Source organism: Lithobates pipiens, unplaced genomic scaffold (genome assembly GCF_037356315.1).
Source record: "Lithobates pipiens isolate NorthernLeopardFrog02 unplaced genomic scaffold, aLitPip1_a1.2 Scaffold_18, whole genome shotgun sequence".
In the NCBI taxonomy this organism is placed as follows: domain Eukaryota; kingdom Metazoa; phylum Chordata; class Amphibia; order Anura; family Ranidae; genus Lithobates; species Lithobates pipiens.
The window spans coordinates 234,052,091-234,072,308 of NW_027507758.1; the positions used below are offsets into that span (position 1 = coordinate 234,052,091).

Below are 20,218 nucleotides of genomic sequence, written 5' to 3' on the forward strand. Positions count from 1 at the left end.
CAAAGTACTGCGCCTGGGTTCACACTGATGTGGTGTGGGACACAGCATGTAATTCGCACATGAATTGCAGCACATTCCTGTGCGAATTACACGCAGTGTCTCTGGGATGCGATTTGAGCCATGAATTTGTATGGTGGCATTTGTAAAGGCATTAGCCTTTAACCGAACAGACTGGAGAAGATGGAAGCCAATTGTTGAGGATGCACTCCAGATTCTGTCTACTCTAACTTTAGTAAATCCCCCCTATTGTCTACTGAGACAGATTTTATTTATTTTGTCGTTATTGTCTAAATGTTCATACTTTTCCTGCTTTGAAAGATGAACTCCGAGATAATAAAAAAAAAAAAAATACACACACACACACACACACACACACACACACACACACACACACACACACACACACACACACACACACACACACACACACACACACACACACACACACACACACACACACACACCTTGAGTGATAATAGTTCCATTTACTAGCGTGCTTATATTTGCCCTCACCTGCATTGTACTTGCTCTCATCTCTGCCCGCCTTTGCCTGCAGATTTCTGGAACGTCACAGGTCCCAGAAGGTTGTGGGACCATTCAGAAAGCGCAGCACACTCGTGCGCAGTGGGAAGCTGGCTGTGAAGCCACAAAGAATCCCAGTCAACTTCCCTTAGTAAGCATGCTGGCCTTTGGGAACTGAAGACTGGTGAAGAACCAGCCCAGGTGAGGACAGCGCTGGGTCCCAGGACAGGTAAGTGTCTGTTTTATTAAAAGCCGGCAGCTACAGTATTTGTAGTTGCTGAATTATAACTTTTTGAAGGGAGACTTAATCCCCTCTCTGTGGACTACTGGTTCACAGAACTTATGCAATGGATGAGTATACATATGGCAGCGGGATGGGGAATGCCTCAGCTGCCTATGATTGGCTGTCCACAGTGACAACTTCCTGGTGGGATAGCTCATGAAGGTTCAGACTCATGTCTGAACAATGGCAGAGCTCATTTCTGCTCCTCACCCCTATCCAGCAGTGCAGTCACCTTTACCTATGTTTGCTGTGATTTTTGCCCAACTTGCATTTATAACCACAGTGCATGCTGTATAGTAGACCTGATAATCTTGATTGATATTTTGGCACTATTTTTCTTCAGATTTTTTTAGTTATTTTTTTTTGAGTATCGCTCATTCTTTGTAGTTGATACAATTTGTATTTCCTATCTAGTTGGCTGATGCTATGGTTAATATATTTACCAATACAGGTCAAGATTTTGTGTATATGTTGGACATAGCTACACACAACTCTACTGAGAAGATAACGTCTCCGCAACCAGCTCTAAGTTTACACTACAAAGTCTAGTTGTAATTTTAGCTTTATCTCTGAAAGACGTCACCAACATACATGTGTTTTCATGAAGAGGGTGGAGAAGCCAGAGGGATACAGGCAAATGAGGCCCAAGACATTCCCAGCAAGCACATATACTGGCAATAGCAGACAGATGCTGCTGGAAATTCGTGAAAGCCTCCGTCATCTTCCTAAACCATCAGATGCTGCTAAGGTTGAACAACCACTTGCCAAAAATGAAGATTCGAGGCAAGGACGGAACCCACCCAAGTTTGTCACATATCATAAAGCCCTGGCTGAGATTCGCAACTCCCTACAGCCTTTTGCAAATTCCTCGAATTCAACTCCGAGAGGAGGAAATGAAGTCAATAGAAAAATGCTTCATGATCTGCAGACTGCTGGATTTGATGAGGTAGAGCTGGTAATTATTGACATTTAATGTGTAATTTATCTAGGATGCCAAAGGCTTCATTCAAAGCTATCTGTTAAATGTTATGTTTGCCAAAATGTTTCATTGTGCTGGGGAGCTGCTATTGAAAGGTGTTTTTTTTATTTATTTATTTATTATTTTTTTACCTTAAAGTGGTTGTAAACCCTTGCATATACCAGTGACTAGCCTCGGGTGATACAGAGATGAAAAAGCCTTCTACATCAGTTGTACCTGTTTATTGGCAGCCATTCAGAGTCCAGAATGTATAAAGCTTGTCTGAGCCATCAGAAAAAAAGGGGGCAGAGAGCTGACATTACACACTGCAGAGCTCAGTTTGGAGAGCTCTGCCAGGTGATTGGAGGGAAGAGACACACCCCCTTGTACACAGGTACAAAGCTGAGGCTGGCAGTTGGATGGAGCACTTTCCCCTGTCACTTTTTTTTCTTTTTCTTGGAGTCAGGACAGATTGTCAGAAGTGATTCATGTTGATAGCAGAGATATGAAGCAGCAAACAGAAATGACACTTTATGCTCTTAATTTAGACAAGAGGAATTTGCTTATTTCATATTTTGATGTTTACAACCACTTTAATGTATAAAACGCATTAAAGTAAGAAAACCTTTTGCCTTTTAGAACCACTTTAGGGTTTGGGCCTTTTGTCCTCCTCAGACTGGCTGGTCTTAACCCCTTCCCAACGACCGCCTCTCAGCCTTTAAGGTTTCTTAAAGTTGAGAGTAGTGCATTCGGATAATGTGACCACTGTGATTGCCTGTCAAAGCAGTCACATGATTGGAAAGCTCCTGATTGCAAGTATGCATCAGGAGCTCACTGATACCCGCTGGCTACCGTGCTAGGATTGTGCAGGGAATGCGCTCAAAAGCAAGGTAAGTTGCTTACACAGGGCCACATGTATGTGGCCACTCAGCATTGAGGCCTACCCGCCAAGAGGCTGCATATGTGTGCTGTAGGCGCCAAGGGGTTAACCTAGTGGACCTTGTGTCCATTTTTCGCTTGGGGATTGTTTTTAAGGCTGGTAACCCACTCGGTGTTTCATTTTATTGACCCTTCTTGGTTTTGGTCTGTTCTAGTTATATTTCTTGACCTGTTGATGGTTTTCTTTAGCTCACAGCTTCTGTTGTTGAATCCGTTTACTTCAAGCTAGTCCTTTCTTTTGGCAAAATTCTTATCCAAGTCTGAGCATTAGATTTATTCTCTTGCCTTCTGTGTGTCATTAGCCATTCCCCTGCCCTGTAGGTTCAGATGTGGTCAGTGGTTCTTCGGGTTGTTGCAGACAGTACCTGGTTCTATCTTGGATCTCTGTGTCTCTTGCCTGTTGCCCCCTGCTGGACTGTTTTGGATATCCCAGTTGTTTCTGAATTTATGACTGTGCTCCAGTTCTCGGTGAATAAAATTTAAAATGTTAGCTTTTCTCATAAAAATTTCTCTTGAAGTCCATTGAGGAACAAAGGTATTGCTTGCTCGTAAAACTGAGGTGGGTTATACAGGGGCTGGCTGACTCTAAATTGCCATAAAAGTAAAATATTATTATTTTGTTAGAGTCAGTTGTGGTGTGATTTTTTTTTTTTTTTTTTCCAGCTGTGTCCTATTGTGGAGATTCCCCTCACTTCCTGTCCTGTAGCCAAAACAGGGTCTTCTTAAATGGGACCCAGTCAAGAATTTAAATTCTGACAGCTGTTCTAATAATTCTCCACTCTAACTAAAAATGTATTGCCTTCAGTTCTATTTAAACATCAGTGTCCCACATGTGTGGTTCATGTGCCAGACAATATTTATTTTATTTTATAAGTCTTGCCTTTTAGAATCTTATCGTCTTTTCACACGTAATTAGAAAAAATTGATGGTGTCCATATACTTTGTCGCACCTTTTGTTTGGTAGGATAATTTAGTAATGTGCAGAACATTATAGAGTTAGTTACTAAAATACAATTTTTAGTTTCACTTCCTTGACCCTGTATATTTATTTATGTTAGCAAAATGTTTGGGTATTTGTAAATCAACAGAGTTTAACGTTAAAATCATTCCTTTTGTAAATCGGCTTCTATCGTATTATTATTATTATTTATTATATATTATTATTTTTTTTTTTTAATAGGATATGGTCATCCGAGCCTTACAGCAAACAAACAGTCGTAGCATTGAAGCTGCCATTGAGTTTATGAGTTATCAAGAACCCTATCGAGAGCCACAAGTTGCTGCAGCAAGACCCCTGAATCCTGGCATGAAACCTCCAGGTGGATGATGAACGTTAATTTCTTGTGTCTTTGTGCTCTGGATGAAGAATCAGCAATACAGTAGTTCTTTACTGCTTTTCATGCATTAATATTGTGTGTACTTACACCTACTCTTCTCGGCATGTGCAACAATGCTAAGAGCTCAGTACTTTTAGGTATTGATCTTTATGGTCAGAACTCGTGCAGAGTTTTGTACCTGGGAGTGCCAGAGGTGATAGACATTGTGCTGAGCAGTGGTGCTGGTTGGAGGGCTGTCATTCTGATTCTGGCAGTGACCTAGAGCAAGTGCACAGATCGGTTCAGACTTTTCAGATTTTGCTGGCTACATGTGTGGGTTTTATCTCCCAATGTGAACATTGTAAAAAATGTCTTCCGCAAGAAGGCATGATTATGCCACCATAGGTCAAGAGGGGAGTGTAAATGACAAAATGTGGTTTGTAGTCATAGGATTATTCAATGCATAGGCAAAATATAATTTTTCTTTTTTAATATGGAATGCTTGTCTCCTGTGTATATTGAAGGTAATCTTATGATATCACAAATGCTATGGGATTTCAATGCCACCAGCTGCTGTAATGTGGATTTAAAGTACAGTATTTTCCACACATATTCTTTAAGGATAAGTTCACCTTTTTGAATAAATAATAAATGCCCATATTTTTGCACGGAAAAGCATGTGATTTTTCTATATTTTTTTTCCATAGGAGCCTGCAGAGCAATGCACGCACAATTGGTGCATTGCATGTATAATGTCAGGCTCCTGCACACATTGCCTGCAGCTCTGATGCCCATAACTTTTGTATGGGCTTTCTGTTACAGAGCTGTAGGAAGTGAGAATGGACTACAAGCGTGCTGATCGGCACATGCTGTCTATTTAGAACCATAAGCTACAAACTTGTAGTTTCCCAAATCATCTTTCTGGACAATACGCTCATGTAACCGTCCTGGAGGATTCCTGGAAAAGTAGTTTTCAGGTAATAACTAATGTTTTTCTCATTCACAGATTTCCTGGAATGAATGGGCTGTGGGGCAGAACCCTGAACAGCTGCACTGTTTTCAAAATGACAGAAGGTGCTGGGACAGGATCCCTGTGAGGATGCAACTGGCAGCATTCGCTTCCTGGGACACAGTGAGAGAAACTGATGATGTTCCTCCCACTGCATGATGTCGGAAACCTGAAGCAATGAGAATTTTGTCACTTATGATTTCGGTCTCATGTAAACAGCTTGTGAGAGCATCTGATCAAACCGAACAGATTCTTTGATCCAAAAAGAGGACCTGTCATGACCCATGTTCATTCCTTGTCATAGCAATAAAGTTGATCCAAAAAAAAATTTAAGCAAAATAAATAATATTTTGCTAAAGCGCCCCGTCCCTACATGCACATAGGTCCTGCAGGCATATATAAATGGCAATAGCGCCACACCCATGATATATTGCTGGAATGTCAGAGCGAGAGCAATAATTCTAACACCAAGCCTCTTGTGTAACTCTAAGCTGGTAACATTAACAAGCTTTTTAAGCATTGCCTGAGATTTGCAGGTACTATAGTTTGGCTCCATTCCACTGGCGTAAGCAATTTTAAAGAGTGACCTGTGGGGTATCTATTTACTCAGCATAACATCAGCTTTTATATTTTACCAAACCATTGGATATTATGTAGCGTTTTTGTGCATTTAAAATTCGGTGTATTTATTTTCCAAAAAAATATCCCTTGAAAAACATTATAGAGAATATAACGGTGGGTGTTTCAATTTGTAATGTCACACAATATTTGCGCAGCATTTTCTAAAACGCAATTTTTTTTTAAATTTTTTTTGGGGGGGGGGGCACTATTTACAAATGCCTGCAAAACCTACTTATGTTTGATTGGGGGGGGGGACACGGGAACTTCAATTTTTTCTTTTTTTTATTTAAAAATACATTTTACACTTTTTATTTTTTATCTCTTTTGTTGCTGTCAGTAGGGATGAACAGCATCCTTTCTGGTAGCATGGGCCATGACAGGATCTATTTATGTAGAGTATGTGACACAAAAAATGGCCAGTAGAAATCCACAGCAGTCCACAAAGCAGCCCCTGAATGGTTAGACGAAAACAAAATAGTAAAGCCAAATGGTTAATTTGTGACCTCAGCATGGTAGTATACCAGTTAATAATCTCAAAAAGGAAATGTGATACCACAAATCAATATATAGTTAAAGTGTTTGTTAACCCAAAAAAACAAAAACAGATACGGTTCCCCTAAAGCATGTTTTTCAGCAAAGTGCCTGTGCTGTGTCATTTGGCCCCTTTTGTAATGCCTAAAAAAAAATTCTCTCTGCGCTGACTCCCATGTATCAGGGCTGCAGAGCCCTGACACCGGAGTCATTAGTAGGTGCCCTCCCCCTGTGTGCTCTCCCCTGTCTGCCTGAAGGCTCCCCAATCCTCTGCTGCTCCTCTCTACAGTTCCCTTTATATCAATGAGCTCCCCAGTGAATGTTTTTTTTTTTTCAAAATGTGCTGTATAATAGCTTACTTCAGAGCATTGTTTGGCGCTCATGTGACTGCCCGCTGGTCTCCTCCCCTCCTCTTTCTTCTTTTTGGCTGATGTCAGTGGGGGTTTCCAGACACCCCCCCCACGCAGCTATCGCATCGGGACAGAACAGTGCGCTGTCAGCTGAGCGCAGAACGGTGCTCTGAAGTAAGCTATAATACAAAATATTTTTATGAATGACATCCACTGGGGAGCTTACCGATTTATATATCGGAGGGAACTGTAGGTTTTTTTTGTTATTTTTTTCTATTTTCTTTTTTTTTTTTTTTTTCCAATAACAAAACTTTAATACACAAATTAAATCTGTATAGTGAGTAGCCAACATTTTTTAATTAAATGCTACACTCACAGGTGGGTGCTGCAGCTCGCAAATCAGGATAGGGATAATCCATCTAGGATGCACACAATAACGCTTTATTTAAAATTTGTAAGTTGCACTCACAAGCAAGTAGGAGACAGGCGGAAGTGACAAGATTCACAGTAGGGCTGCAACTAACGATTATTTTCATAATCGATTAGTTGGCCGATTATTGTTTCGATTAATCGGTTAATAACCTTTAAAAAAGAAAAAGTGGGTCAAATTGACGTTCATTTTCAATCACAGTGACAGGAAAATTTAGAAATAATAGAAAACTTCTTAGTCAAAGGAATTTTCAGACACTGTTTGTGGTTTTTGTTCAGAAATTACATTCATTTTAAAAACAGAATGTTAAAAACAAGTGAAAATTTCAAACAAAATTCTTTCATTCAGCGAATGTACAAAGATTTTTCGTCGGAATATTCTCATCTGAAAACTGATCTGTGTGGCCAGCATACGGCTCCGTACACACCTATGCAGTTTGCTTTTGATCTGTTGCTGCAGTGCTTTTTGCTGTGCGTTTTGACTTTTGCGCACATGATTTTACGGCAATTTGCATTTTTGCCTTTTCTTTGGGCAGATTAAAAAACACAAATTGCAGCAAAAACGCATTACATGCTTTTTGTGCAGCTTCTCCATTGAAGTATATTGAACCAATAAAGCACCATTTTGCATTTAAAAGTCCCTGACCCTTTCAGATGTGAACGTGTCCCATAGGAAACCATGTAAATGAACTGTAGTGCATTTCTGCAAAAAGCACCAATAAACACATAGATGTGAACTAGGTCTAAGACGTTTAGTAACATAATGGGGTTAAAAAAAATAGCCCTTTATAGTAGAAAAAAAAAAGATAATCACTACTGTAAGGAGTTCATTTTTTTTACTGTAGAACAGTGAAAGTAATATTTACAGTAGCAATTATTTGCTCTTTTTTTCTTCTTTTTTTTTTTTTTAACCCCATTATGTTACTGGCCAATTAATCGATTATGAAAATAGTAATTGATTAATTTCATAATCTATTAGTTATCGATTAGCTGTTTCAGCCCTAATTCACAGCATCAGGGCTCGGCGTCTGACCATAAGGGAAGCGGACAGTGACAACCAAAGAGATGGTGTAGTTCGCCGGGTGTCACTGTATAGATGTCAGAACTCATCCATCCAGTGGGGAAGAGGCTGTGATGACTGAGGAACGTCCTTTTCCACCTGTTGCCGACATCACTCAAGGAGCATGCACAGCCAATGGATGCATCAAGCTATCAAGTCAGTCATGCTGATGAAAAGGTGACTTGGGCACCCTGCGGAGGAGGACGTTCCCTGTCATAACAGCCACTTCCCGATTGGATGGATAAGTCCTGACTTTTATTCAGCAACACCCTGCGCCCTACACCATCTTTGGCTGTTACCGGTCGGCTTCCCTTTTATACACTGAGACGGTCTTTCACTTCCTCTTGTAAATGCAACTTACAGTTTTTCAAAGTAGTGTTTGTTTTATATACTACACTATGGTGGTCATTGCACCGGTTTTCTCTCTCCCCTCTTTATGGAGAGATCTGGATTCTTTTAAACCCCAGATCTCTCCTCTGCATTCCAAAGTACTTGATGAAACCAAGATCGGTTTGATCAGATGCTTCTGCCCAACAGTAACAGCTTGTTTACTTGAACACGAAACAAGTGACAAAACCCTCATCGCTTCCAGTTTCTGAAGACACACAGTGGGAGGAACAACATCAGTTACTCTTACTGTGTCTCAGGAACTGGATGCTGCCAGTTGCATTCTTACCAGGCTCCCCGATCGCATAGGAGAGCCTGGTGAAAAAAAAAAAAATCAGCGGAAGGGGGTATGTGGGACCCTTTTCTGCCACCTGTAAAAGTAATGCAGCAGCTTAGCTGCTAGCATCACTTTTACATTTTGAAGGGAATCGCCAGCCCTAAAAAATTATATCGTGATCATTGCTGCAGCAATGACTGAGATATCACTCTTCCAATCCAGCAATGTACTTCGGTACTTCACTGGACGGCAAAATGGTTAAACTTTAAAGGGATTGTAAAGATAAAAATTTTATTTTTTAAAAATAACAAACATGTTATACTTACCTCCACTGTGCAGCTCGTTTTGCACAGAGTGGCCCCGAACCTGCTCTTCTGGGGTCCCTCGGCGGCTGTCTCTGCTTCTTCCCTCAGATGCTTCTCACGTTCATGCGAGCTCCCTCGCATGGTGAGAAGCATCTGCGGGCGCGCTCCCGTGATACAGCCGGCGGCTATAGCCGCTCGCTGTATCACACGGCCCCGCCCCCCCGGCGCTCCGCGTCAGTGGATGTGATTGACAGCAGCGCGAGCCAATGGCTGCATTAGAATGCATTAAGGTGAAAAAACATTTACCTTTACAACCCCTTTAACAATATATTTTTAAACTAAACTTCAGACACACAAACTTTGATTCCTCAATAGAAACAAATGGTATAGTCCACTTTGTGTTCACCAAATTCCAAACCTTGGGAAGGTTGCACGTGGAGTGGGAGCAGCATTTTTTTTATTTTTTTTTATAGGAATCCCCTGTAATAAAGGTAACGTGCATGAGTTGTTTTATGCATGACTATTGCACAGCTCTAAAAGAAATAAAGGAAATTAAGATTGTACAGGGCTCTTGTATTTATACAATATTGTTTAACCCGTTTCAGCTGTAAAATATATAATTTAAAAGTTCCTTAAAATTTTTCTTAGCCTAAGCCTACCTGCTGTGTGTGTGGGGTTTTTTGACTTTTAATTAAAAGTATTTTAATATCAAATAAAAAAAAAAAAAAACACATGTTCACTTTATTGCCTGAGTACAGGTTGACTGAGGATTTCTTAGTGCGGTGCTGCTTCTAAGATTGTGCCAATGCATATGCTGGCACATTTCTAGAATATGGCAGAAGCATCCATACACATTGGTTACTAGAAGAGGCAGCAAGATAAAAAGATGAAGTCCTGCCCAAAGTGTTATACTTACTGCTTTTGTGCATATGATTATTACATTATTTTATAAAATCTCCTTACACCTGGAAAATCAGTTGATGGCATTGCAGTTTCATAGGGTTTTCTGTGCATGTGCTTTTTCTAACCTTTTTTTTTTTTTTTTTTTAATATTGTTTCTACAGGCAACATCCAGCATTCTGTGAATCGCAGACAGAGCTGGAAGGGTTCAAAAGAGTCCCTGGTTCCACAGAGACACATTTCACCCTTATCTGATAGTGTTATCTATGGTGGATCGGAAATGCCTGGTTCCCAGTCAGAGATGGGAAGGCCATTATCTGGATCAGGCCTTCCAGCCTTTGCTCAACAGATTCCAGTCAATGGCCATAGAGTGAACCCACCTCCTCCACCACAAGTAAGAAGTGTTACACCACCACCACAACCTCCTCCTAGAGGAACTACTCCATCACCACAATCTTGGGAGCCCAACTCCCAAACTAAGCGTTACTCTGGTAATATGGAGTTTCTTGTTTCCCGCATTTCCCCAATCCCACCTGGAGGTTGGCAAGAGGGCTATCCATCCTCTAACATTAACTCTGCACAGATGATGAACCCACAGCCACAGAGACCTATGAATGCTGTTCCTGTTGGAAGACAACCCATTATCATGCAAACATCTGGCAACAGCAAGTTTTTTTCGGGGAGAGCTGGCATTCAGAACGGTAATGGACAAACTGAGTATATAACACATCAAGCGGGTAATGGTGTTGGAAGACCACAACCTCCACCTTATCCTATGTCAAATGGTCCAAATAATACTGCATTGCAGATGCAAGGCAATAATGTACCAATGTCCTCTTCTGCTTATAATAATGGCAATTTGCCACAGTCTGTACTAGTACCAAATAGAAATAGCCACAACATGGAGCTATATAACATGAGTATTCCAAACCATCCAACTTCTTGGTCTCAGTCCACCTCTACGCAGTCACCTCCTGGGAATCATGAGATGCCATCATGGCAGAATAATATTCCGGTTAGGTCCAACTCTTTCAATAACCCAATGGCAGTTCGCCAAGTGCATCCTTCTAATTCACAAGCTTCTGCTACAACTGTGACTGCAATAACTCCTGCCCCTATACAGCAACCTGTAAAGAGCATGAGGGTTTTAAAGCCAGAACTTCAGACTGCACTGGCACCAGCACATCCATCATGGGTAACCCAGAATGTACAAGGAGGGCTTTATTCAGAAGGAATCCCTCACAACAGTCCTTTGTTGCCTACCCAAACAGAAGCACCAAATTACCAAGGACCACCACCGCCATACCCAAAGCACTTGCTCCAGCAAAATTCTCCCAGTTATGAAACTGGACAAAAATCCAACAAAGATGATCTGTCTCCTGGAACTTCTAATTTTCAGGAAGAAGGAGAAAAGGCATCTGAATCAACTGTGGAAACCACTGAGAAAGAGAAGAAACAAATAACTACATCACCTGTGCCGGTCAGGAAGAATAAGAGAGATGAAGAGAGAAGGGAGTCTCGCATCCAGAGCTACTCACCACAGGCTTTTAAGTTCTTCATGGAGCAACATGTTGAAAATATTCTAAAGTCTCACCATCAAAGATTGCACCGCAAGAAGCAGCTGGAAAGCGAGATGATGCGAGTAAGTGCCATTTTCTTATGTCTTTTAAGAGTTTCATTGTATGAAGCCAAAATATATTCTAGTCCATCAATGAAAGCAGAGAATGCTTTTTATATGCACAAAATCATGACTGTATATCTGTACTTTTTAAAGACTTTATCTATTTTTAGTGCATAGGTTTCCAGTGACACATTCCTTATGAGATGACATTAAAGTAGAACTATACCGAGTATTTTCACGATTTCTCATGAAAATACTCCAATAGCCGAAACTGATACCTTTGTGGTGCTATTTGAGCCCATACAAAATTCCTGTCCGAGACGCATGTGGTTTCCCCCACAGCTCCTGTGATACAGTGGCAGAGCTACCGGGTTGCAAAGGTCATACTTGTGACCAGGCCCTGGAGTTCCGCCACTGTGGGGGTGGGGGGGGGGGGGGGCAAAGACAGGAAGTGGCCACTGCAAGACGGCCATGGAGCACACCACACGTTTACTCTGCATGATCTATGGCTCTCCAAGTGGAAACTTTGCATTCAGCAGGGATTTCCATGTGAGACAGCTCCCCAGCTGAAAGGGCTCAGAGGGTGCTCTTCCTGGGTTCTGATCTGCCAGCAGCCATCGTGTCAGTGCGATGAGCCATGGAGGTGTTCACTTTATTTCCCGGTCCCTCTGCAACAGGTGTGAGCTCACTGACCGCTGTGTGTGTCAGCCTATAGGTGTCCCAGCTTCTAGGACATGTCCCCGGCACCCAGCAAAGCCTGTCTTCCCATTGTGAATCTTTCTCTTCCATCTTGGAGGGACTGTAATATGAATCTCCAATACAAGCAGATTGTGTACACTTCACTGCTCCACCCACAACTCCTTGTGTCCCCCATCTGGCATATACCCACAATTCAGACTGTAGTCACTGCAAACCAAACCAGGGATCAATTCACTACAGTCACCTGCTGCTTCACCTCTTCATTTTTTTTCTATTTTTCTGCTCTTCCGCTTATGTAGAGCGGACATAGACACAGCCCATTCTTCTCTATGGGTGATCAGATGTAAACAGGACCGCCTGTCCGTCCGTACACACTACTGCCATCTGGTCTGCCCAGATTGAGGGGATCAAATCCCCCATCCATCTGTTTTTAGCAGATCTGATTGGATGGAACATGCCGTTCTATAGGAGGAAAGTGGATGGTCCGATCATTTTCGTCTGAACCAGACAGGCAGCCCCAATCGGATCGCTAGTGTGAAAGGGGCTTACTCCTCATGCGCCCTCCTTCCTCCACCTCCTTTCTTGATTTCTTGCACTGGGGCTCTAAAGGTTCTAGCTACGCCTCTGGTGTGAACCCAGGCTTGTCATAGCCTGGGTTCACACAGGAGTGCTGCAGGGAAGCTTCATGCATTTCAAACAAGATTCGCACCACATTCCTGTTCACATCACATGCGATTTCTTTACAGTGCGATTTGAGCCCATTCATTATGTATGGGCTCCAGTCATACCGCAAAGGTATCAACAAGTACTTGACCGAAAGTATCCTTACTCCTACTTACAGGTAAAAAAAATAAAAATGTATTGGTGCAGCCGTAGTCCTAACCCCTTTCAGTCTTTTTCTATCTGTGTCCCACTGGGGCAATTTACCTTCACATCCCTGCAAATTAAGGAAGTCCCTTGGGCCCCAGTACCCCCCCCCCCCCCCCCCCCAAGTCGCCAGAACTAGTATCCTCATTGAAAGATCCCACCCCTGTTAGAGTTCTGTCATAAACCCAACATTTGGAATTTTCCTTTACTTTCAATGATCGTGGTAAACTTTAACAAATCAGCATAATGGGGCACAGACAACAATAAAAACCTGACAGGTGTTCTAATCCATCTCCGCTCTATCCAAAACTAAAAAAAAACTCTGAAAAAGGTTGTGAAAACACTTCTACAAACATAAACTGGCCAGTCACAAACCAAGCTGACACCTTTTATCAGAGCAAATTGAGCACTCAAAGAACATTTTGCCAGGCAGTGTCACTATATAGTTTCTGATATATTAATTTATTCCTTGCGGTCGGTAGGGATTTGTACTCAAAATGAAAATGCTAGTTCCCTTAGGATCAGGCATAATTATACTATTACATAGACTATGTGTGTGTGTGTGTGTGTGTGTGTGTATGTATATAATATATATATATATATATATATATATATCTCACACACACACCTAGCTCCCCTGTTTAATCATTTACTGCAGGCTGCAAGCATGCGTGTGGCCCCTGCCCACCCACGCTGTGATTGGACACAGCATGAATTTTCAGTAGATGTCAGCCAATGATTTATGGCTGAAACCTGCTAATTGGCTGTGGAGTTCTGTGTTGACAAACACACAGAACTCTGTACACAGACAGCGATCTGGCTATTTCTTCTCCTTGAAATCAACTCTGAGTTCAGGGAGAAAAAGCAGCCAGATCTCTTAGGCTCCTTTCACACTGCTGCGACTTGAAAGTCGCATGACTTTGCATCAATTTCAGGGAATGCTTGTGTAACCTTGAGGTCTATGGACCTCAACTCGCATCAAAGTCAGACCAAAGTGTACTACAGGGACTACTTTGAAGTCGATACCACTTGAAGTCGCACAGATATGAATGGTTATCATTGGAAATCATGGGGTACGACTTGTCATGCGACTCTGATGTCCAGAGTTGCAAGAAAAGTTACACCAGTGTGAATAGGGGCCTGAGTAAATGCAACACACATTACACTTGTTAGGCACACAGTTGGCCCCTTGATGTTAACCCCTTCCCAAAAGGGGGCGGCCCATGGGCATAGCCAGGTGCTCATCTGTTTTTTGATTCTGCCTAGTCCTACTCCTAATACAGGTGATATAACTTTATCGTTATGAATATAGAAGGCTGTGTCTGTCAATGAGCTGAGAGAAATGGATTTTACAAGTCAAAAATACTTTTTTTTTTTTTTTTTTACTAAAGACATGTAGTAGAATACATTTTGGCCAAAATGTATGACGAAATTTGATTTTATTGACTATGTTTTAGAACCGAAAGTAGAATGTGTGTGTGTGTGTGTGTGTGTGTGTGTGTATACAGTATCACACAAAAGTGAGTACACCCCTCACATTTTTTGTAAATATTTTATTATATCTTTTCATGTGGCAACACTGAAGAAATCACACTTTAGGCTGGGTTCACACTGCTGCGGGGGGAGATCCGGATGTGATTCGCACCGCAAATCACATCCGATCTCCGTAGCGATGCGAGTACAGCCATACAGATAGTATGGCTGAATTCGCATCGCTCCCGCAGCAAACTCGCACGGGACCCTTTTTTTGGTCCGCAACAGAATCGGATCGCATGGGGGTTCACACCATGCGATCCGATTCCTGTGCGAGTCGGCAGATTGCACTGCGATATGCGGACGGATCTGGGGGTGTCATTAACATATTGACACTCCCAGCCGTCCGCATAGGGCAGTGTGAACTGCCGGCGGGAGTAATGCGATGCGGGAAAACGCCGCGGATTTGCGGCGTTCCCGCATCGCAGCGGTGTGAACCCGGCCTTACTACAATGAGTGCACAGCTTGTATAACAGTGTAAATTTGCTGTCCCCTCAAAATAACTCAACACACAGCCATTCATGTCTAAACCGCTGGCAACAAAAGTGAGTACACCCCTAAGTGAAAAATGTCCAAATGGGCCCAAAGTGTCAATATTTTGTGTGGCCACCATTATTTTCTAGCACTCCCTTAAAGTGGAGTTCTGCCAAAAAATAAAAAATTAAAAGTCAGCAGCTACAAATATTGCAGTGGCTGACTTTTAATAATCGGACACTTGCCTGTTCCACGACCCAGTGATGCGGGGGAGAAAGCCACGCTTGTCTCCCTCTGCTCTCTGCAGCGTCGGCATTGTCACTGTGGGCGCCCGGCTGTGGCTTCACAGTCGGGGAAGGACTGCACATGCGCAAGCCGCGCTGTGACTGGCCAGGCAATCATCTGGGACCTGTATCGTGTCCCAGATCATTGCCGAGAAGGAAGGGGGAGAGGCGAACTTTCTTCCGGCACCACGGTGCCCCGGGGGGGAGTGGGAACTGGAACCCTCTTAAGAGTGTTTTCGCTCCCCCCTCAAAAAAATTATATGTCAGGGGGTCACCTTCCCTTGCAAATTAAGCGGAAGTTCAATTTTTGGGTGGAACTCTGCTTTAACCCTTTTGAGCATGGAGTTCACCAGAGCTTCACAGGTTGGCACTGGAGTCCTCTTCCACTCCTGCATGATGACATCACAGAGCTGGTTACATAGTCGGTGAGGTTGAAAAAAGACACAAGTCCATCAAGTCCAACCTATGTGTGTGATTATGTCAGTATTGCATTTTATATCCCTGTATGTTGTGGTCGTGCAGGTGCTTATCTAATAGTTTTTTGAAACTATCGGTGCTCCCCACTGAGACCACTGCCTGTGGAAGGGAATTCCAAATCTTTGCTGCTCTTACAGTAAAGAACCCTCTATGTAGTTTAAGGTTAAACCTCTTTTCTTCTAACTTTAATGCGTGGCCACGAGTCTTGTTAAACTCCCTTCTGAGAAAACTGTTTAATCCTATTGTGGGATCACCAGTATGGCATTTGTAAATTGAAATCGTATTCCCTCTCAAGCGTCTCTTCTCAAGAGAGAATAAGTTCAGTGTTTGCAACCTTTCCTCATAACTAATGTCCTCCAGACCCTTTATTAGCTTTGTTGCCCTTGTTTGTACTCGCTCCATTTCCAGTACATCCTTCCTGAGGACTGGTGCCCAGAACTGGACAGCATACTCCCAGTGAGGCCGGACCAGAGTCTTGTAGAGCGGGAGAATTATCCTTTTATCTCTGGAGTTGATCCCCTTTTAAATGCATGCCAATATTCTGTTTGCTTGGTTAGCAGCAGCCTGGCACTGCATGCCATTGCTGAGCCTATGGGGAACTGTGTCCAAATGCTTTTGCAAAATAAAGTACACCATGTCTACGGGCCTTCCTTTTAGATGGCAACTCACCTCCTCATAGACGGTTAATAGATTGGTTTGGCAAGAACTATGCCTAATGAATCCATGTTGATTACTGCTAATGATACAGTTTTTTTCATTACTAAAATCTTGTATATAGTCCCTTATCCCCTCCAAGAGCTTGCATACTATTGATGTTGGGCTAACCGGTCTGTAATTCCCAGGGATGTATTTTGGGCCATTTTTAAATATTGTGCTACATTGGCTTTTCTCCAATCACCTGGTACCATTCCAGTCAGTAGTGGATGTTAGAGACCTTGCACTCCACCTTCCATTTGAGGATGCCCCACAGATGCTCAATAGCGTTTGGGTCTGGAGACATGCTTGGCCAGTCCATTACCTTTACCCTCAGCTTCTTTAGCAAGCCAGTGGTCGTCTTGGAGGTGTGTTTGGGGTTGTTATCATGTTGGAATACTGCCCTGAGGCCCAGTCTCTGAATGGAGGGGGATCATGCTCTGCTTCAATATGTCACAGTACATGTTGGAATTCATTGTTCCCTCAATGAACTGTAGCTCCCCAGTACCGGTGTCCTGTTGAGAAAGGTCCCCCGTTGGATAGTGTCTGCCATGTACTGCGCAGCACTTGCATAGTACAGAGGACAAAGAAAACGCCAAAAGTCTCCAAACATGAACAGCTGTTCGTCAGCTGTACATGGTGCCTGTGCAATTAACACTACATTGTGCCACACGCTCCCGCTGCTCGTGCAACTCTGTAAGGGGCGGATGCATACAGAAGAGGCTGCATGATGTTCCAGAGCTCATACGATGCGGCCTCTTCTGTATGCATCCACCTCTACACTCGCCCCTTGCATGAGCATCGGTAGCATGGCACAATGTAGTGTTAATTGCGCAGGCTGTTCATGTTCGAACACTTTTGGGGTCTCCTTTGTCCTCCGTACTGCGCAAGCGCTGCGCCTGTGCAGAACAGGGTGGACACTATCCGACGGGGACCTTTCTCGGCAGCACTCATGCAGCCCCAGACCATGACACTCCCACCACCATGCTTGACTGTAGGCAAGACACACTTGTCTTTGTACTCCTCATCTGGTTGCCGCCACACACGCTTGACACCATCTGAACCAAATAAGTTTATCTTGGTCTCATCAGACCACAGGACATGGTTCCAGTAATCCCATGTTTTTAGTCTGCTTGTCTTCAGCAAACTGTTTGTGGGCTTTCTTGTGCATCATCTTTAGAAGAGGCTTTCTTCTGGGACGACAGCCATGCAGACCAATTTGATGCAGTGTGCAGCATATGGTCTGAGCACTGACAGGCTGACCCCACCCCCCTTTAACCTCTGCAGCAATGCTGGCAGCACTCATATGTCTGTTCCCCAAAGACAACCTCTGGATATGAAGCTGAGCACGTGCACTCAACTTCTTTGGTTGACCATGGCGAGGCCTGTTCTGAGTGGAACCTGTCCTGTTAAAACCACTGTATGGTCTTGGCCACTGTGCTGCAGCTCATTTTCGGGGTCTTGGCAATCTTCTTATAGCCTAGACCAGGGATATGCAGTTGGCGGACCTCCAGCTGTTGCAAAACTACAAGTTCCATCATGCTCTGCCTCTGGGTGTCATACTTGTGGCTAATTGAGTCTTGCTATGCCTCATGAGACTTGTAGTTCTGCACCAGCTGGAAGTCCGCTAATTGCATATCCCTGGCCTAGACCATCTTTATGTAGAGCAACAATTTTTTATTTATTTTTTTCAGATCCTCAGAGAGTTCTTTAACATGAGGTGCCATGTTGAACTTCCAGTGACCAGTATGAGAGAGTCCGAGCGATAACACCAAATTTAACACACCTGAAACACTAACGAGTCACATGACATCGGGAGGGAAAATGGCCAATTGGTGCCAATTTGGACATTTTCACTTAGGGGTGTACTCGCTTTTGTTGCCAGCAATTTAGACATTAAAGGCTGTGTGTTATTTTGAGGGGACATCAAATTTACAATGTTATACAAGCTGTACACTCACTACTTTTGTAGCAAAGTGTAATTTCTTCAGTGTTGTCACATGAAAAGATATAATAAAATATTATCATGAAGGGGGTAAAACCTTTCAAAGGTCAAGTTGTTAAAGCTACCCAGTTCTCCCACTCAGCTTCTTTTTTATTTAACCACTAGGGATCCGCACTATAGCCGAATGACGGCTACAGCGCGGACCTGCTTTGCCGGGACTACATCTATTGACGTCGTCCCGTGCACGAGCGGCGCGCTCTGTTAGCGAGTCTGAGACTCACCTGATCCCGGATCGAAGCAAGGGGTCGATCCCGACCCCTTACCACGTGATCAGCTGTCAGCCAATGACATCTGATCATGTGATCACAACAGAGCCGGTAATCGGCTATTTTCCTCCTCGCTCTGACAGTGCGAGGAGGGAAAAAAAATCCGATCACTGGCGGCCGTGTGAGGGACTTCAGTCCCGATCACGGCCAAGTCATCAGTGCCCACCTGCCCCCTGCCAGTGCAACATACATATGGTAAAAGTGCCACCCATCATTACCTCCCCTTAGTGCCCATAGTGCCACCTATCAGTGCCCACAGTGCCACCTATCGGTGCCTACAATCTGCCTCAACAACAGTGCTGCACCTCATATGCCACATATCCGTGCCCATCACTGTCATCTACCAGTGCCCAGCAGTGCCACCTATCAGTGCCCAGCAGTCCCATCTATCAGTGGTACCTATCCGTGCCCCCCATCCGTGCCCATCAGTGCTGCCTTATCTGTGCCCATCAGTACCGCCTTATCTGTGCCCACCAGTGCCACCTCATCAGCGCATTTCAATGAAGGAGAAAAATTACCTGTTTGCAAAATTTTATAACAAACTATTAAACATGATTTTTTATAAAATTTTTTTGTTTGTTTAGCAAAAAATAAAACTCCCAGCTGTAATTAAATACCACCAAAAGAAAGCTCTATTTGTGGGAAAAAAATGATAAAAATTTCATTTGGGTACAGTGTTGTATGACCGCGCAATTGTCATTCAAAGTGCATCAGCGATGAAAGCTAAATATTGGTCTGGGCAGGAGGGGGGTTTAAGTGCCCAGTAAGCAAGTGGTTAAGTCTCTCACCATGGCTTGCCAATGTTTTTACATCCATACTCTGCTGGTGAGTTTGTAGATGCATTGATTACTTGATTCTAGCTGAATTTCTTCCTCCTTCCTTTTTTTTTATTTTTATTTTTTTTGTGTTGGTGTCACAAAAACACAAACGTTTTATCTTTTAAGGGAAAAAGTATTTTCGCTTTCTTTTGTTTAGTTTACTAGGTAAAAAAAAGTCCTCAGTTTCACTGTGAAAGTGAAATTGGTGTGTTTACACCCTCCCCCTCCCTGAGCTGGACCTGGATTACAAGAACTTTGACAGCTGATTGTCTCCCTCCCATGTATTAGTGTAAAGCTGGCCATATACTGTGCAATCTTATTGTACAATTTCCTTTAAATTTACCAAAATGATGTAATAGGAGGATCCAACTGAACAATCTATTCAATTTGTATTAGATCAGGCAGACTCTTGCACCACATAGTTGATGGTAGATCTAAAGCAGATTGTACAGTTAGATTATTTTGAGGGAGGTGTGGTCCACAGAAGTAAACACGCCCTTTTCTGTGATGCAGTAAGGCAGTGCATGATGGGATATGAAGTTTCCTGGATTGTCACATGATACCACGGTCCTCCAAAATGCAATTTTTTTAGAT

The 20,218-nt window shown here is 43.0% G+C and overlaps 1 protein-coding gene across 3 annotated transcripts in view; it reads left to right on the forward strand.

Moving 5' to 3' along the window:
* The window catches only part of LATS1 (large tumor suppressor kinase 1), a 46,273-nt gene that overhangs the window by 8,785 nt on the left and 17,270 nt on the right, over window positions 1-20,218 (forward strand). Inside the window, exons 2-5 of one of the 3 annotated variants that reach the window (XM_077486674.1) lie at window positions 557-751; window positions 1,257-1,760; window positions 3,883-4,021; window positions 10,052-11,529. In XM_077486674.1, coding sequence (XP_077342800.1) covers window positions 1,407-1,760; window positions 3,883-4,021; window positions 10,052-11,529 — 1,971 coding nt within the window. In that variant the 5' untranslated portion in view covers window positions 557-751; window positions 1,257-1,406. The remainder of the gene's footprint in view (window positions 1-556; window positions 752-1,256; window positions 1,761-3,882; window positions 4,022-10,051; window positions 11,530-20,218) is intronic. The other 2 variants (XM_077486677.1, XM_077486676.1) reach the window with 2 other exon arrangements.